Genomic DNA, 20,131 nt, shown 5'->3' with positions numbered 1-20,131 from the left:
ATTGATGGATATGGAGATGGTGAATATTGAAGTGGTGGTTCTTGTGAGTAATTGGGTTGGAATTGGGGTGGTTCTATATATGGTTCATATAGCTCATAAGGTGGTTGGTATGGTGGTTGAGGGTTAGGGTCATATAGAGGTGAATGGCGGAAAGGGGCTTGTGAGTATGGTGGTCCAAAGTCATGTTGAGGAGAGGGTTCATAGGCATATGGTGGTGGTTGTTGATAGTCCATTGGAGGTGGTTGTTGCCATGAGGGTTGATCAAATCCTTGTGGCTCTTCCCATCTTTGATTGTTCCAACCTTGATGCCTGTTCTCATTGTAATTTCTTCTTCCTGCAACTTTATTATAACCAGACTCATAGCCAAAGGGGTGAGAGTTCATAGTAGTGAGAGAAAATAAAAACAAAAAGTAACAAAAAGAAAATATTTTGAAAAAGAGATGATTTTAAAAAAAAAAATTGAATTTTGAAAAATAAGATAAGATAAGATAAAAATTTTAAAATAAAAATCTGAATTTTTTTTTAAATATTTACAATAACCAATAATAAGGCACACGTTTGCAATTCCCCGGCAACGACGCCATTTTGACGTTGGGATTTTTGCTAGTAAAGAATTTTATAAAAATAGTCGCGTTGTAGATATAGATTCTAAACCAACAAAAATCCCTTCGTGCAAACGTTTTGGTTGTCACAAGTAACAAACCCCTTTAAAATTGATAACCGAGTATTTAAACCTCCGGTCGTCTTCTCAAGGAATTGCAGGGAGGTATGTTCTTATTATTGGTTATGAAGATTGTAAATCGGGGTTTTGAAGTTTGGGCAATGGGCACAGGTATATTTAAATGACAAGTAAAATAAATTAACAATAATAAAATCTCTTGGCAAGGTATAAGAACTGGAAGTCCTATCCTAGTTATCCTTATCAATTGTGATGAGAATTGGATTTTTCTCCCACTTTATTAACCTCTAACTATGAAGGTAAGTTAAGTGGATGAATTAATTCGAATCCTCAAGTCCCAGTCTCTCCTTGGAAAAAGTTAGAGTTATTGGATCTCGAATCAACTCTTGAAGAATTCCAATTTTCAGTCAACAATGAGTTTGATAACTCAAGAGTCACCAATTAATCAACCAAAGCCAAAAGGGAAAATATCTAAATTAAATTAAAAGCATTCATGTAAATAAAGCAATCAAACTACATCTAAATATAAATTCAAGTCATAATATGGAAAGGTTCATAAGCCAATTGGGCAACATAAATCAAATACAAATAAAAGTATTAGAGTAAATAAAAGTAGAAAATAAATATTGAAGGAATATAGAACCTGGAATGAAGATGAATTGAACTAAACTAATAGAAATCCTAAACTCCAAAATCCTAAGAGAGAGGAGAGAACCTCTCTCTAAAAACTACATCTAATCCTAAAATCGTGAATTATGAGAGCATGATCATGAATGGATGCATTCCCCCACTTTATAGCCTCTAATCTGTAATTTTTGGGCCAAAAATTGGGTCAAAAATACCCAGAAATCGCCCCCTGCGTATTCTGGTACGTTCAGGTCGCGGGCAAGTGACGCGGAGGCGTCGCCCACGCGGCTGCGCGGATTGAAGTTCGCAGATGCGACGCGTCCGCGTGGATCATGCGTTCGCGTCACCTAGCGTCAGAACAACTATGACATATTATATATCAAATCGAAGCCCCGGACGTTAGCTTTCCAACGCAACTGAAACCGTGTTGTTTGGACTTCTGTAGCTAAAGTTATAGGCGTTTGAGTGCGAAGAGGTCAGGCTAGACAGCTTAGCAGTTTCTCCAACTTCTTGTATTCCTTCCATTTTTGCATTCTTCCTTTCCATCCTCTGAGCCCATTCCTGCCCTATAATATCTGAAAACACTTAACACACATATCAAGGCATCTAATGGTAATAAGAGAGGATTAAACATAGGGAACTTAAGGCCAAAGAAGCATGTTTTCAATCAAAGCACATAATTAGGAAGGCAAATGTAAAACCATGCAAATAGTATGAATAAGTGGGTAAAGAGTTGATAAAATCCACTCAATTAAGCACAAAATAACCCATAAAATAGTGGTTTATCAATGCCCCTTCAGAGGAACTGGTAGCGACATCGCTAGGATAATGCAGGAACTACGCCATAGGGTGCAGAACCTGGAGCGACAACTAGCGGATCAGGATCACCACAAACGAAATATCAACCCCACCTACTCCCCGTCTCCCAAAAGTCGAGAGAGAGCCTCCCACCAAAGTCATTCCCGGCACACCTCCGCCTCCCAAACGGAAGCAGAAAGTAGTTGAGAAGACACGCCTATCTCGAGAAGACGAAATGACACAGTTATCTAAGCCCGAGGTAAGGAAACGTGTACCGCGGGGTGAGATCGGGAAGGCGCAGAAGGGAGGTCCGAGAGGACATGACGGCCTGTGATAATGGGCACCACCCCATTCCATCTATCCATCCTCGAAGTCCGGTTGCCGAAACACTTCGACATACCAACGGACATGAGGTACGATGGAACCCAGGACCCACTGGAACACCTCACGGCCTTTGAGGCCAGGATGAATATGGAGGGAGTAGGAGACGAAGTAAGGTGCCGCGCCTTCCCGGTCACCCTGGCAGGACCTGCGATACGGTGGTTTAATAGCCTCCCGCAGGGCTCGGTGACCGGCTTCTCCGACATCAACCGCACCTTCCTAGCACAATTCACCACCAGAATTGTGAAGGCAAAACACCCAATCAATCTCCTCAGCGTGACTCAACGCACCGGGGAGACGACCAGGAAGTATCTAGACCGGTTCAACGACGAATGCTTGGAAATTGAAGGATTAACTGATTCGGTGGCCAGCCTTTGTCTGATGAACGGCCTCCTAAATGAGGACTTCCGAAAACACCTCACCACAAAGCCGATCTGTACAATGCACGAGATCCAAACCGTAGCCAAGGAGTACATAAATAATGAGGAAGTTAGCCAAGTTGTGGCTGCCAACAAACGGCAGCCCTCCTACAATCAACCCAGGCAACACGGTAATGGAGAAAGGGAGAAGGAGCAAGCCAGAGATGGGGGGCAAAGCAAGGAACCCAAATCATTTCCCCGGGTCAGAAAATTCACCAACTACACCCCACTCACCCTCCCCATCATGGAAGTTTACCAGCAAATTGTCGAAAAGGGAATATTGACGAAACCCCGACCTCTGAAAGACCGTACAGGGGGAACAAGAGCCTCTACTGTGATTACCATAAAGGCTATGGGCACCAAACATAGGACTGCTTCGACCTGAAAGATGCGCTAGAACAAGCGATCAGGGACGGTAAACTGACCAAATTCTCCCACCTTATCAGGGAACCGAGGAGACGACATTACGATCACGATGAAGATGGCAAGACCCGATCGGAGAAACGACGATAAGAGCCAGAGGACAGTGACCGCGGCCTTACCATAATAAATGTGGTGATCGCCAAAAACACAGCGCCAAAGTCGAGATCAGCGCACAGGAAAGACGCCAGAGTCCTGGCAGTCGCCTCCTCGTCGGCGCGAAATTCCAAGAGGCCGTCAGTCATCTCTTTCGGCCCGGAAGATCAATGGTTCGACGAGGTCCCTGAGTGCCCACCCATGGTCATCACGGCCAGGGTGGGAACCGGCCTGGTCAAACGAATCCTTGTGGATACTGGGGCAGACTCGAACATTATGTTCTACAACGTGTTTGATGCACTGGGATTACGGGACGCCGACCTAATGACTCACCAGCACGGTGTCATAGGACTAGGTGACCACTTCATCAAGCCAGACGGGATAATATCTCTGCCGGTCTCCCTGGGGCAGGGCCAAGGGCGAAGGTCAATAATGGCCGAGTTCGTGGTTCTACGGGACTCCACTGCCTATAACATCATCTTGGGGAGAAAAACGATTAACGACGTTGAGGCGGTAATCAACACGAGGTTGCTGGTAATGAAGTTCGTTGCTGATGACGGATCCGTAGGATCCATAAGAGGAGATTTAGAAACTGCAGTTGCTTGCGATAACGCCAGCCTCTCTGTGAGGAAGAAATCTAAGGAAGCCTCTAGAGTGTTCCTTGCCGACCTAGATGCCAGAGTTGACAAAAAGCTGAGACCAGAACTAGAAGGGGACCTGGAAAAGTTTAGGGTAGGCGACACAGAGGAAAAATTCATGTTCGTTAATAGAAACCTCCCACATGAATTGAAGGAGCCTCTAGTAGAAATGATCAGAACTAATGGAGATCTATTCGCTTGGACACCGGCCGACATGCCCAAGTCATGTCGCATCACTTGGTTGTCAAGCCGGATACCCGTCCAGTGGCCCAAAGAAGAAGAAAGATGTCGCAAGAAAGAGCAGAGGAGGTGGCCAGGCAGACGGCCAGCCTCCTAGAAACAGGTTTCATACGGGAACTAGACTACTCGACCTAGCTGTCAAACGTAGTTCTCGTGAAAAAGCACAGTGGTAAATGGAGAATGTGTGTGGACTATTCCGACCTCAACAAGGTGTGTCCTAAGGACTATTCCCGCCTTCCCAACATAGATGCACTCGTCGATGCGGCGGCAGGGTATCGATATCTGAGTTTCATGGATGCCTATTCCGGCTACAATCAGATACCGATGCATCGACCCAACGAGAAAAAGACAGCTTTCATAACACCAAGAGGAACCTATTGCTACAAAGTAATGCCATTCGGCCTAAAAAACGCGGGGGCAACATATCAGAGGCTGATGAACAAAATATTTGGCAACCTCGTAGGCAAGACGGTGGAAGTCTACGTCGACGACATCCTTACAAAGACTACACAGCCTGACGACCTCCTAGGCGACCTAGAAAGCGTGTTCACATCCCTCCGACAACACGGCATCAGGCTCAACCCTCTCAAGTGCGCCTTTGCCATGGAGGCCGGAAAGTTCTTAGGATTCATGATAACCCAAAGGGGAGTAGAAGCCAACCCCGAGAAATGCCAAGAAATACTCCAAATGAAGAGCTCCGGCTGCGTCAAAGATGTCCAGAGACTGGCAGGTCGACTCACCTCGTTGTCCCGCTTCCTCGGAGCATCAGCAGCAAAGGCCTTGCCCTTCTTCAATCTAATGAGGAAAGGAATAGTATTTGAATAGACTCCCGCATGCGAGGAAGTGTTCAACCACTTCAAGGAAATTCTAGCAACACCCCCTGTGCTCGGAAAGCCCAAGACCGGAGAGCCGCTATACCTATACCTAGCCATAACGGGGGAAGCCCTTGCAGCGGTCCTGGTACGAGAAGAGGCAAAGGCTCAACAACCAGTCTACTTCGTGAGTAGAGCAATAAAATGGGCAGAACTGAGGTACAACAAATTGGAGAAGTTAGCTCTGGCGCTCCTGACCTCTTCTCGAAGATTAAGGCAGTACTTCCAATGCCACCAGATTGTCGTGAAAACGGACCAAGGAATCCGACAAGTGCTCCAAAAACCCGATTTAGCGGGAAGAATGATGACTTGGTCCATTGAACTTTTCCAGTATGATATACGATACGAACCCCGGCATGCGATCAAGGCGCAAGCAATGGCAGATTTCCTGGTAGAAGTGACAGGGGACCCAACCAAAGAGACGGGCACACGATGGATGCTCCATGTTGACGGGGCCTCCAACCAAACGTTTGGGGGTGCCGGGATCATCCTAGAGAGCCCAGCTGGGGTCGTGTATGAGGAGTCGATCAAATTCGAGTTCCCCATTTCAAACAACCAAGCGGAGTACGAAGCCCTCCTAGGAGGCTTAGCCCTGGCAAAGGAAGTCGGGGCGACGAGGCTAGAAGTGTGCAGCGATTCACAGGTCGTTACCTCGCAAGTAAATGGAAGCTACCAAGCCAGAGACTCGCTATTACAAAAGTACTTAGAGAAAGTCAAGGAATCGAGCAAGCCATTCGAGGAGGTCACGATCCAACACGTTCCGAGGGAAAAGAACACACGGGCAGACCTCCTATCCAAGTTGGCCAGCACAAAACCAGGAGAAGGGAACCGATCTCTCATTTAGGGTATGATAAAGGAGCTAGCAGTTACCCTACACCTGTCGAGACTGAGCCCCTCTTGGATGGATCCCATCTCTAGCTTCCTGGAAAGCGGCAAACTCCCCGACGACGAAAAAGATGCTAAGGTGCTGAGAAGGGAGGCAGCCAAGTACGCGATCATTCAAGGACAATTGTTTAAAAAGGGGCTCAGCCAGCCCTTACTGAAGTGCCTACATCCCGACCAGACGGACTACGTGCTCAGGGAAGTCCACGAAGGGTGTTGCGGCCATCATATAGGGGGCAAAGCCCTAGCAAGGAAATTAATCCGAGCAGGATATTACTGGCCATCGATGATGGCAGACTCCAAAGAATTCGTGAGAAAATGCGTCAAATGTCAAGAGAACGCCAACTTCCACAAAGCACCAGCCTCCGAACTAAGCCTGCTAATGTCCTCCCGACCATTCTCACAATGGGGAGTCGATCTCTTGGGACCCTTCCCGGTTGGCCCAGGGCAAGTCAAGTACCTCATAGTCGCCATCGACTACTACACCAAATGGATAGAGGCCGAACCACTGGCCAGCATATCCTCGTCTAATTGCAGAAAGTTCATGTGGAGACAAGTGATAACCCGGTTCGGCATCCCGGAAGCTGTCATCTCAGACAACGGGACACAGTTTACAAATAAAAAGTTTACAGAGTTCCTCGCAGGCCTGGGGATAAAATAAAAATTCTCCTCGGTAGAACATCCTTAGACAAACGGCCAGGTCGAGTCTGCAAACAAGGTCATCCTGCTAGGACTCAAGAAGCGGCTGGATAATAAAAAAGGTGCTTGGGCCGATGAACTCGCCTCGGTCCTTTGGTCCTACCGAACAACTAAGCAGTCATCCACGGGAGAAACCCTTCCGACTAACATACGGGCTAGACGCCGTAATACCCGTGGAAATAGGCGAACCGAGCCCACGACTACTCCTGAAGGGGGTAGAGAAAGCTATAGAAAATGACCTCATGGATGAGGCCAGGGAGATGACCCACTTGTCAGAAACGGCACTCAAGCAAAGAATGGCCCTACGCTACAACGCCAAAGTGCTCAAAAGAGAATTTGAACAAAACGACCTCGTCCTAAGACGCAACGACATCGGTTTACCGACCCCAGGGGAAGGAAAACTGGCGACAAACTAGGAAGGTCCCTACAGAGTTAAAGAGGTGATTGGCAAGGGCGCCTACAAGTTAGAAAAGCTCAATGGCAAGGAGATCCTGAGAACTTGGAATGCGGGTAACTTGAGAAGATTCTACTCCTAGCCCATACATGACGACCAAACAAGCTAAGTGGTTTATTTTGTAATAGTACCTTTGCCGTGGATATAGACTTGTTTAATTACCGGTTGAATAGTACTTGTCAAAATCTTATTTTGCTTTTAGTTACCTTTCTTAACCCACTCCTCGTGCGAACGAATTCCTTGCAAGGCACGTCAAATGAACAGTACGCGGCCCCGGGACTGATCACCCCGGGAGCCCCTTAAGCTAAGGCCATAACAAACGGCCACAACAAAGAAGTCGGCTATGACGAAATACCAACATAACGGTAAAACAAGTAAACGAGCAAACGGACAAATGAAAGCAACATAATAAGCAAAAAAATGTATCCACAAACTGACCAAACGGCTAACAAAGTCAAGTGCGACAAAGTTTCAAAGTTTCAAAAAGTTCTACAGCAAACCCACAAAAACACAAGGTACAGGAAATCACTTCTTCGGAATATCGACAACCTTGCCGTCCTTGATAGTCATGAAAACGCCAATTGCCGACATGTCAAAATCAGGAGCAATAATCTTCACCTGAGCCTTGAGAGCATCTTCGGTCATGAAGATCGCGTTCTTTCCTTGCTCTCTCACCTCCTTATGCTTCTTCTTGAACTCCTCTGCCTCTTCCCGAGCAGTCTTAGCAGCTGCAGTGGCGGTATCCCGTTCCTTCTCTAAGGCGACCACTCGACCTTGCGCGGCATTCAACTGGCTTTCCAGAGTCATCTCCCGCTCGATCAAACGAGAAACGGAGGCGTCAGCAGTCTTTAACTTTTCCTCAGCAGACGCGGCCTTCTCCTCGGCAGTCTTGAGCTTCTCCTTCGCCTCGGACAGCTGTCCTTGAAGTGTTTGAACTTGAACCTTAAAATTATTGTTAGCTGTGACGGCAGACTCGAGCTTCCGGCGCAACGAGGCCATACCCGACAACTTGAACTCTGCCTTCCGAGCTATAGCTGCGCTGCGGAGGAGAGTGCGATACATCCAGTGTGCCTGCCCCGAAAGGTCGGTGCCATGGAAATGTTCCTCCGTACGAGGAAGAAATTGGGTATCTATAAATGACCCGGTATCGAAGTTCCTTTCCATCACGGTAAGGTCACCCTCGAGGCTAGATTGCGACCTTTGCATTTTAGGAGTTGGAATGACCCTCAACTCCTCATCCTCAGCCTGACGAACGGAAGACGAGTGCCTGGTACCCACTGATGAGTGGATAATTTATACGCTTTTTGGCATTGTTTTTAGGTAGTTTTTAGTAAATTCAAGCTACTTTTAGGGATGTTTTCATTAGTTTTTATGTTAAATTCACATTTCTGGACTTTACTATGAGTTTGTGTGTTTTTCTGTGATTTCAGGTAATTTCTGGCTGAAATTGAGGGACTTGAGCAAAACTCTGAAAAAGGCTGACAAAAGGACTGCTGATGCTGTTGGAATCTGACCTCCCTACACTCAAAATGGATTTTCTGGAGCTACAAAACTCCAAATGGCACGCTCTCAACGGCGTTAGAAAGTGGACATCCAGAGCTTTCCAGCAATATATAATAATCCATACTTTATACGGAAATTGATGACGTAACTTGGCATTGAACGCCAAGTACATGTTGCTGTCTGGAGTTAAACGCCAGAAAAACGTCATGATCCGGAGTTGAACGCCCAAAACACGTCATAACTCGGAGTTCAACTCCAAGAGAAGCCTCAGCTCGTGGATTGATCAAGCTCAGCCCAAGCATACACCAAGTGGGCCCCGGAAGTGGATTTATGCATCAATTACTTACTCATGTAAACCCTAGGAGCTAGTTTATTATAAATAGAACATTTAACTATTGTATTAGACATCTTTTGACAGTTTAATCTCTTGACTGTTTAGCCTTTGATTATTCGGTCTCTTGATCACTCAGGGGGCTGGCCATTCGGCCATGCCTGAACCTTTTACTTATGTATTTTCAACGGTGGAGTTTCTGCACACCATAGATTAAGGGTGTGGAGCTCTGCTGTACCTCAAGTTTTAATACAATTACTATTACTTTTTATTCAATTCTCTCTTATTCTTATTCCAAGATATACGTTGCACAACACTTTGATGAATGTGATTATCCGTGACACTCATCATCATTCTCACTTATGAACGCGCATGATTGACAACCACTTCCGTTCTACCTTAGGCCGGGTGCATATCTCTTAGATTCCCCAACAGAATCTTCGTGGTATAAGCTAGATAGATGGCGGCATTCATGAGGATCCGGAAAGTCTAACCTTGTCTGTGGTATTCCGAGTAGGATCCTGGGAATCCGGAAAGTCTAACCTTGTCTGTGGTATTCCGAGTAGGATTCCGGTATTGAATGACTGTGACGAGCTTCAAACTCCTGAAGGCTGGACGTTAGTGACAAACGCAAAAGAATCAATGGATTCTATTCCAACCTGATTGAGAACCGACAGATGATTAGCCGTGATGTGACAGAGCATTTGGACCATTTTCACTGAGAGGATGGGATGTAGCTATCAACCAAGGGTGATGCCTCCAGACGATTAGCCGTGCAGTGACAGCGCATACGACCATTTTTCCGAGAGGATCAAAAGTAGCCATTGATGATAGTGATGCCCTACATACAGCTTGCCATGGAAAGGAGTAAGAAGAATTGAAGGAAGAGCGAGTAGTGAAGTAGAGTTTCAAGAGGAACACAGCATCTCCATACACCTATCTGAAAATTCCCACTATTGATTTACATAAGTATTTCTATCCCTTTTATTTTATTTTTATTATTAATTTTCGAATCCATAAACCAATTTAATCTGCCTAACTGAGATTTACAAGGTGACTATAGCTTGCTTCATACCAACAATCTTTGTGGGATCGACCCTTACTCACGTAAGGTTTATTACTTGGACGACCCAGTACACTTGCTGGTTAGTTGAACGGGAGTTGTGAATTCAACCGGTGCCATAATAATGATTTCATACAAGTACAAAAGAATATGGATCATAATTTCGTCCACCAAGTTTTTGGCGCCGTTGCCGGGGATTGTTCGAGTATGGATAACTGACGGTTCATCTTGTTGCTCAGATTAGGTAATTTTCTTTTCAAAAATCTTTTTCAAAATCTTTCTTTTCTTTTTTGTTTTTCTAAAATATATTTTCGAAAAAAAATTAATAAAAATTCAAAAAAATTCATAAAATCATAAAAATAAAAAAAATATTTTGTGTTTCTTGTTTGAGTCTTGAGTCAATTTTTAAGTTTGGTGTCAATTGCATGCTTTAAAAATTTTTCTTGCATTTTTTCGAAAATTTCATGCATTCATAGTGTTCTTCATGATCTTCAAGTTGTTCTTGATAAGTCCTCTTGTTTGATCTTGATGTTTTCTTGTTTTGTGTTGTTTGTTGTTTTTCATATGCAATTTTTGTTTGTTAGAGTCCATGCATTAAAAATTTCTAAGTTTGGTGTCATGCATGTTTTCTTTGCATCAAAAATTTTTCAAAATTATGTTCTTGATGTTCATCATGATCTTCAAAGTGTTCTTGGTGTTCATTTTGACATTCATAGCATTCTTGCATGCATTCATTGTTTTGATCTAAAAATTTCATGCATTGAGTATTTTTGTTGTTTTTCTCTCTCATAATAAAAAAATTCAAAAATAAAAAAAATATCTTTTCCTTATTTCCCTCCAAATTTTCGAAATTTTGGGTTGACTTGGTCAAAAATTTTTAAAATTAGTTGTTTCTTACAAGTCAAGTCAAAATTTCAATTTTAAAAATCTTATCTTTTCAAAATCTTTTTCAAAAATTATATCTTTTTCATTTTTTTTCTATTTTTCGAAAATTTCAAAAATCTTTTTCAAAATATTTTCAAAATCTTTTTCTTATCTTTATATCAAAATTTTCGAAAATTAGCTAACAATCAATGTGATTGGTTCAAAAATTTGAAGTTTGTTACTTTCTTGTTAAGAAAGGTTCAATCTTTAAATTCTAGAATCTTATCTTGTAGTTTCTTGTTAGTTAAGTCATTTTAAAAATTAAATCTTTTTCAAAATATCTTTTTCTTAAAACTTTTATCTTATCTTTTTATCTTATCCCTTCCAAAATTTTATATTTTTCAAAATTTGATTTCAAAATATTTTATCTAACTTCTTATCTTCTTATCTTTTTAAAATTTGATTTCAAATCTTTTTCAATCAACTAACTAACTTTTTGTTTGTTTCTTATCTTTTTCAAAACCACCTAACTACTTTTCCCTCTTCAATTTTCGAAAATATCTCTCTCTCTTTTCAAAAATTCTTTTTAATTAACTAATTGTTTCATGTTTTAATTTTAATTACATCTTATCTCTAAATTTTCGAAAATTACTAACCCTTTTTCAAAATTATTTTCGAAATTCTCTTTCTCTTTTCTTATTCTATTTAATTATTTATTTACTAACACTTCTCTTCACCTCTCTTCATCTAAAAATCCGAATTCTTCTTCATTCTTCTACTCCCTTCTTTTTCTACTAACATAAAGGAATCTCTATACTGTGACATAGAGGATTCCTCTTTCTTTTCTTGTTTTCTTCTCTTTCATATGAGCAGGAACAGGGATAAGGGCACTCTTGTTGAAATTGATCCAGAACCTAAAAGGACTTTGAAGAGAAAATTAAGATAAGCTAAATTACAACAATCCAGAAACAACCTTTCAGAAATTTTTGAACAAGAGAAGGAGATGGCAGCCGAAAATAATAATAATGCAAGGAGAATGCTTGGTGACTTCACAAAGCCAACGTCCAAGTTTGATGGAAGAAGCATCTCCATTCCTGCCATTGGAGCCAACAACTTTGAGCTGAAACCTCAGCTAGTTGGCTTAATGCAACAAAACTGCAAGTTTTATGGACTTCCATCTGAAGATCTTTAATAGTTTTTAACTGAGTTCTTGCAGATCTGTGAGACTGTAAAGACGAATGGAGTTGATCCTGAAGTCTACAGACTCATGCTTTTCCCTTTTGCTGTAAGAGACAGAGCTAGAATATGGTTGAATTCACAACCCAAGGATAGCCTGGACTCATGGGATAAGCTGGTCACTGCCTTCTTGGATAAATTCTTTCCTCCTCAAAAGCTGAGCAAGCTGAGAGTGGATGTTCAAACCTTCAAACAAAAAGATGGTGAATCCCTCTATGAAGCTTGGGAAAGATATAAGCAGCTGACCAAAAGATGTCCATCTGACTTGTTTTCAGAATGGACCATATTAGATATATTCTATTATGGTCTATCTGAATTTTCGAAAATGTCATTGGACCATTCTGCAGGTGGATCTATTCACCTGAAGAAAACGCCTGAAGAGGCTCAAGAACTCATTGATATGGTTGCAAACAACCAATTCATGTACACTTCTGAGAGGAATTCCGTGAATAATGGGATGCCTCAGAAGAAAGGAGTTCTTGAAATTGATACTCTAAATGCCATACTGGCTCAGAACAAAGTGTTGACTCAACAAGTCAACATGATCTCTCAAAATCTGAATGGATGGCAACATGCATCCAGCAGCACTAGAGAGGCAGCTTCTGAAGAAGCTTATGATCCTGAGAACCCTGCCATGGCAGAGGTTAATTACATGGGTGAACCTTATAGAAACACCTATAACCCATCATGGAGAAATCACCCAAATTTCTCATGGAAGGATCAACAAAAGCCTCAACAAGGCTTAAACAATGGTGGACGTAATAGGCTGGGCAATAGCAAGCCATATCCATCATCTTCTCAGCAACAGACAGAGAATTCTGAACAAAACACTTCTAATTTAGCCAATGTAGTCTCTGATCTGTCAAAGGCCACTTTCAGTTTCATGAGTGAAACAAGATCCTCCATTAGAAATCTGGAGGCCCAAGTGGGCCAGCTGAGTAAGAAAGTCATTGAAACTCCTCCCAGTATTCTCCCAAGCAATACAGAAGAGAATCCAAAAGGAGAGTGCAAGGCCATTGATTTAGTCAATATGGCCGAATGCACAAGGGAGGAGGAGGACGACAATCCTAGTGAGAAAGACCTCCTGGGACGTCCCTCAAGCAAGAAGGAGTTTTCTATTAAGGATCCAAAGGAATCTGAGGCTCATACAGAGACCATAGAGATTCCATTAAATCTCCTTCTGCCATTCATGAGCTCTGAAGACTATTCATCCTCTGAAGAGGATGAAGATGTGATTGGAGAGCAAGTTGCTCAATATTTAGGAGCTATCATGAAGCTGAATGCCAAGTTATTTGGTAATGAGACTTGGGAAAGTGAACCTCCCTTGCTCATTAATGAACTGGATACCTGGATTCAGAAAATTCTACCTCAAAAGAAACAAGATCCTGGCAGGTTCTTAATACCTTGTACCATAGGCACCATGACCTTTGCAAAAGCTCTGTGTGATCTGGGGTCAGGGATAAATCTTATGCCACTCTCTGTAATGGAGAAGTTAGGGATCATTGAGGTACAACCTGCCTTGTTCTCATTACAACTGGCAGACAAGTCATTGAGACAAGCTTATGGAATAGTAGAGGACGTGTTAGTAAAGATTGAAGGCCTTTACATCCCTACTGATTTCATAATCTTAGACACTAGGAAGGAAGAGGATGATTGCATCATCCTTGGAAGACCTTTCCTAGCCACAGCAGGAGCTGTGATAGATGTCAACAGAGGTGAATTAGTCCTTCAATTGAATGGGGACTACCTTGTGTTTAAGGCACATGGCTATCCCTCTGTGACAGAAGAGAGTAAGCATGAAGAGCTTCTCTCAGTTCAGAGTCAACAAGAGCCCCCACAGTCAAACTCTAAGTTTGGTGTTGGGAGGCCACAACCAAACTCTAAGTTTGATATTAAGACCCCATATCCAAACTCTAAATTTGGTGTTGGCAATTATACAACATTGACCTGATCACCTTGTGGCTCCATGAGAGCCACTGTCAAGCTATTGACATTAAAGAAGCGCTTGTTGGGATGCAACCCAATTTTATTTATCTAATTTTTATTTTATTTTATTTTATTGTTATTTTGTGTTTTATTAGGTACATGATCATGAGGAGTCACGAAAAAATCATAAAAATTAAAAACAGAGTAAAAAACAGCAGAAGAAAAAATTTACACCCTGGAGGACGCACAGACTGGCGTTCAACGCCAGTAAGATGCATCTGGCTGGCGTTCAACGTCAGAACAGAGCATCATTCTAGCACTGAACGCCAGAAACAAGCAACATTCTGCCGCTGAACGCCAGGAATGTGCCCAGAGAGGAAAAACTGGCGCTGAACGCCAGTAACAAGCATGAAACTGGCGTTCAACGCCAGAAACATGCTTTACATGGGCGTTGAACGCCCAGAATGTGCACCAATGGGCGTTTAAATGCCAGAATGGTGCACGAAGGCATTTTACATGCCTATTTGGTGCAGGGATGGAATTCCTTGACACCTCAGGATCTGTGGACCCCACAGGATCCCCACCTACCATATTCCCACCTTACCTCCTAATCCTAGTTTTTGTGATTACTCTTCCCCATGTCACACTTCCCAACAACTTTCACCAATCACCTCAATTCCTCTTCCCAATCAACCCATTCACTACTCACATCTATCCATTCTTCCCCATAAGCCCCACCTACCTTCAAAAATTCAAAACCAATTTCTCACCCATTCCCACCCAAAATGGCCGAACATAGACCCCCCTCTCCCTATAAATACCCTTCCATTCTCCTTCATTTTCACACAACACAAACCCCTCTTCTCCCACTTAGCCGAACCTACCTCTCTCCCTCTCTAACATATTTTCTTCTTCTTCTTCTTCTCTTCGTTCTTCTCTTGCTCGAGGGCGAGCAATATTTTAAGTTTGGTGTGGTAAAAGCATAAGCTTTTTGTTTTTCCATTACCATCAATGGCACCTAAGGCCGGAGTATCCTCTAGAAAAGGAAAAGGGAAGACAAAAGCTTCCACCTCCGAGTCATGGGAGATGGAAAGATTCATCTCCAAGAGCCATCAAGACCACTTCTATGATGTTGTGGCAAAGAAGAAGGTGATCCCTGAGGTCCCTTTCAAGCTCAAGAAAAATGAGTATCCGGAGATCCGACATGAAGTCCGAAGAAGAGGTTGGGAAGTTCTAACCAACCCCATGCAACAAGTCGGAATCTTAATGGTTCAAGAGTTATATGCCAATGCATGGATCACTAGGAACCATGATCAAAGTATGAACCCGAGTCCAAAGAACTATCTTACAATGGTTCGGGGGAAATACTTAGATTTTAGTCCGGAAAATGTGAGGTTGGCATTCCACTTGCCCATGATGCAAGGAGATGAACGCCCCTACACTAGAAGGGTCAACTTTGATCAAAGGTTGGACCAAGTCCTTATGGACATTTGTGTGGAAGGAGCTCAATGGAAGAGAGACTCCAAAGGCAAGCCAGTCCAACTAAGAAGACTGGACCTCAAGCCTATAGCTAGAGGATGGTTGGAGTTCATTCAACGCTCCATCATTCCTACTAGCAACCGATCTGAAGTTACTGTGGATCGGGCCATCATGATTCATGGCATCATGATTGGAGAAAAAGTAGAAGTTCATGAGGTCATCTCTAATGAAATCTACAAAATAGCCGACAAGCCTTCACCCATGGCACGGCTAGCTTTCCCTCACCTTATTTGCCATCTATGTTACTCAGATGGAGTTATCATAGAAGGAGACATCCTCATTGAAGAGGATAAGCCCATCACCAAGAAGAGAATGGAGCAAGCAAGAGAGACCCCTCACGGTTCTCAAGAGATGCATGAGGAAGCTCATCATCAAGAAATCCCTGAGATGCCTCAAGGGATGCACTTTCCTCCCAACAACTATTGGGAACAACTCAACACTTCCTTAGAAGATTTGAGCCATAATGTGGAACAATTAAGGGTGGAACATCATGAGCACTCCATCATTCTCCAAGAAATAAGAGAAGATCAAAGAGCAATGAGGGAGGAGCAACAAAGGCAAGGAAGGGACATAGAAGAGCTAAGGAACATCATTGGTCCTTCAAGAAGAAGACGCCACTAAAGGTGGATTCATTCCTTGTTCTTTATTTCTTTCTATTTTCGGTTTTTAATGTTGTGTTTATATATGTTTTGTGTCTTTACTTCATGATCATTAGTATGTAACCATGCCTTAAAGCTATGAATAAAAATCCATTAATCCTTCACCTCTCTTAAATGAAAAATGTTTTAATTCAAAAGAACAAGAAGTACATGAATTTCGAATTTATCCTTGAATTTAGTTTAATTATATTGATGTGGTGACAATACTTTTGTTTTCTGAATGAATGATTGAACAGTGCATAATTTTGATCTTGTTGTTCATGAATGTTAAAATTGTTGGCTCTTGAAAGAATGATGAACAAAGAGAAATGTTATTGATGATCTGAAAAATTATGAAATTGATTCTTGAAGCAAGAAAAAGCAGTGAAAAAAGAAAGCTTGCGAAAAAAAATGGCGAAAAAAATTAGAAAGAAAAAGAAAAAGCAAGCAGAAAAAGCCAATAGCCCTTAAAACCGAAAGGCAAGGGTAAAAAGGATCCAAGGCTTTGAGCATCAATGGATAGGAGGGCCCAAGGAAACAAAATCCAGGCCTAAGCGGCTAAATCAAGCTATCCCTAACCATGTGCTTGTGTCATGAAGGTCCAAGTAAAAAGCTTGAGACTAAGTGGTTAAAGTCGTGATCCAAAGCAAAAAGAGTGTGCTTAAGAGCTCTGGACACCTCTAACTGGGGACTCTAGCAAAGCTGAGTCACAATCTGAAAAGGTTCACCCAGTTATGTGTCCGTGGCATTTATGTATCCGGTGGTAATACTGGAAAACAAAGTGCTTAGGGCCACGGCCAAGACTCATTAGTAGCTGTGTTCAAGAATCAACATGCTTAACTAGGAAAGTCAATAACACTATCCAAAATTCTAAGTTCCTAGAGAAGCCAATCATTCTAAACTTCAAAGGAAAAAGTGAGATGCCAAAACTGTTCAGAAGCAAAAAGCTACAAGTCCCGCTCACTTAATTAAAATTATATTCATTGATATTCTGAATTTATAGTATATTCTCTTCTTTTTATCCTATTTGATCTTCAGTTGCTTGGGGACAAGCAACAATTTAAGTTTGGTGTTGTGATGAGCGGATAATTTATACGCCTTTTGGCATTGTTTTTAGGTAGTTTTTAGTAAATTCAAGCTACTTTTAGGGATGTTTTCATTAGTTTTTATGTTAAATTCACATTTCTGGACTTTACTATGAGTTTGTGTGTTTTTCTGTGATTTCAGGTAATTTCTGGCTGAAATTGAGGGACTTGAGCAAAACTCTGAAAAAGGCTGACAAAAGGACTGCTGATGCTGTTGGAATCTGACCTCCCTGCACTCAAAATGGATTTTCTGGAGCTACAAAACTCCAAATGGCGCGCTCTTAACGGCGTTGGAAAGTGGACATCCAGAGCTTTCCAGCAATATATAATATTCCATACTTTATTCGGAAATTGATGACGTAACTTGGCATTGAACGCCAAGTACATGTTGCTATCTGGAGTTAAACGCCAGAAAAATGTCATGATCCGGAGTTGAACGCCCAAAACACGTCATAACTCGGAGTTCAACTCCAAGAGAAGCCTCAGCTCGTGGATTGATCAAGCTCAGCCCAAGCATACACCAAGTGGGCCCCGGAAGTGGATTTATGCATCAATTACTTACTCATGTAAACCCTAGGAGCTAGTTTATTATAAATAGAACATTTAACTATTGTATTAGACATCTTTTGACAGTTTAATCTCTTGACTGTTTAGCCTTTGATTATTCGGTCTCTTGATCACTCAGGGGGCTGGCCATTCGGCCATGCCTGAACCTTTTACTTATGTATTTTCAACGGTGGAGTTTCTGCACACCATAGATTAAGGGTGTGGAGCTCTGCTGTACCTCAAGTTTCAATACAATTACTATTACTTTTTATTCAATTCTCTCTTATTCTTATTCCAAGATATACGTTGCACAACACTTTGATGAATGTGATGATCCGTGACACTCATCATCATTCTCACTTATGAACGCGCGTGATTGACAACCACTTCCGTTCTACCTTAGGCCGGGTGCATATCTCTTAGATTCTCCAACAGAATCTTCGTGGTATAAGCTAGATAGATGGCGGCATTCATGAGGATCCGGAAAGTCTAACCTTGTCTGTGGTATTCCGAGTAGGATCCTGGGAATCCGGAAAGTCTAACCTTGTCTGTGGTATTCCGAGTAGGATCCTGGGAATCCGGAAAGTCTAACCTTGTCTGTGGTATTCCGAGTAGGATTCCGGTATTGAATGACTGTGACGAGCTTCAAACTCCTGAAGGCTGGGCGTTAGTGACAAACGCAAAAGAATCAATGGATTCTATTCCAACCTGATTGAGAACCGACAGATGATTAGCCGTGCTGTGACAGAGCATTTGGACCATTTTCACTGAGAGGATGGGATGTAGCTATCAACCAAGGGTGATGCCTCCAGACGATTAGCCGTGCAGTGACAGCGCATACGACCATTTTCCCGAGAGGATCAAAAGTAGCCATTGATGATAGTGATGCCCTACATACAGCTTGCCATGGAAAGGAGTAAGAAGAATTGAAGGAAGAGCGAGTAGTGAAGTAGAGTTTCAAGAGGAACACAGCATCTCCATACACCTATCTGAAATTCCCACTATTGATTTACATAAGTATTTCTATCCCTTTTATTTTCTTTTTATTATTAATTTTCGAACCCATAAACCAATTTAATCTGCCTAACTGAGATTTACAAGGTGACTATAGCTTGCTTCATACCAACAATCTCTGTGGGATCGACCCTTACTCACGTAAGGTTTATTACTTGGACGACCCAGTACACTTGCTGGTTAGTTGAACGGAGTTGTGAATTCAACCGGTGCCATAATAATGATTTCATACAAGTACAAAAGAATATGGATCACAATTTCGTCCACCACCCACCACTTCCTCGAGAATGGGAGAATCACGTGCCGCACTGACAAGTGTATCCGACATAACGATGTCGGGAGGTGTGGGTGCCGTTTGTCCCCCATCATTCTCGGGAGGCGCCACCGATTGCTCCCCAGCCTTCTCGCCATCATCCTCCTCCAGGAAAGTCTTATACAAGTTCGCAAAGCCGGTCACTTCGGCAGACATCCCCACTGCAAACAAGAAATGAACAAATTAGTAGTCGGCATATCAAGGCAAAACAAGCAACTATGCAAATAATAATAACACGACGTAGACGACTCACGAATATAATCCCGGGCGACTTCCCGGCTACCCATAAGAAGGTGGAGATTCACATGATTTTTCCCAAAAATAGCCCATAATACGTCGGCTATCTTTCGATCCACAGCCGACATCCCCTTGTAAGTAACCTTGATAAAAGTATTGGACCCCACCCCGAAACTCCAATACGTCGGGATGAGGCGTGCTCCCTCCAACGATAACCAAAAAGGGTGACGACCCTTAACCGGACGAACCTTAAAATACTTGTCCTTGAACCCATGGTAAGAGTCCTCGAACAAACAAAATATCCTCCGACCCTGGGCAGATCGGAAGGACATGAACCATTTCCTTGTTTTCCCCTCCTTAGAAGGATTTGTAAGATTGAAGAAAAAGAGAAAGACATCAACAGACACCGGCAGTTCGAGATATTCACACACCATCTCAAAACAGCGGATAGAAGCCCAACTGTTCGGATGCAGCTGCGACGATGACACAGATATCCGACCAAGAAGCGCTATCTGGAAGGCAGAAAACGAGATGCGAACACCCACCTGAGTAAACATGGCCTTATAGAACCAGATCCAATCAGGAACTCGGGGGGAACGAAAATTAATTTCATACAGTCGTTCGTTGGGGG

The 20,131-nt window shown here is 42.7% G+C and overlaps 1 protein-coding gene across 1 annotated transcript; it reads left to right on the top strand.

Moving 5' to 3' along the window:
• Positions 1-2,440: 2,440 nt before the first annotated feature.
• On the top strand, positions 2,441-3,289 carry LOC130974752 (uncharacterized). The gene has a single exon (XM_057899607.1). The coding sequence runs from the start codon at positions 2,441-2,443 to the stop codon at positions 3,287-3,289; it is 849 nt and encodes a 282-aa protein (XP_057755590.1).
• Positions 3,290-20,131: the final 16,842 nt, after the last annotated feature.

This window comes from Arachis stenosperma, chromosome 4 (assembly GCF_014773155.1).
Source record: "Arachis stenosperma cultivar V10309 chromosome 4, arast.V10309.gnm1.PFL2, whole genome shotgun sequence".
Lineage (NCBI taxonomy): Eukaryota > Viridiplantae > Streptophyta > Magnoliopsida > Fabales > Fabaceae > Arachis > Arachis stenosperma.
The sequence above is the reverse complement of the archived record's forward strand: the minus strand, read 5'-3'. Positions and strand labels throughout refer to the sequence as shown.

Coding starts and splice junctions, on each gene's coding strand:
- LOC130974752 (XM_057899607.1), top strand. CDS start 2,441: ATGGGCACCACCCCATTCCATCTATCCATCCTCGAAGTCCGGTTGCCG.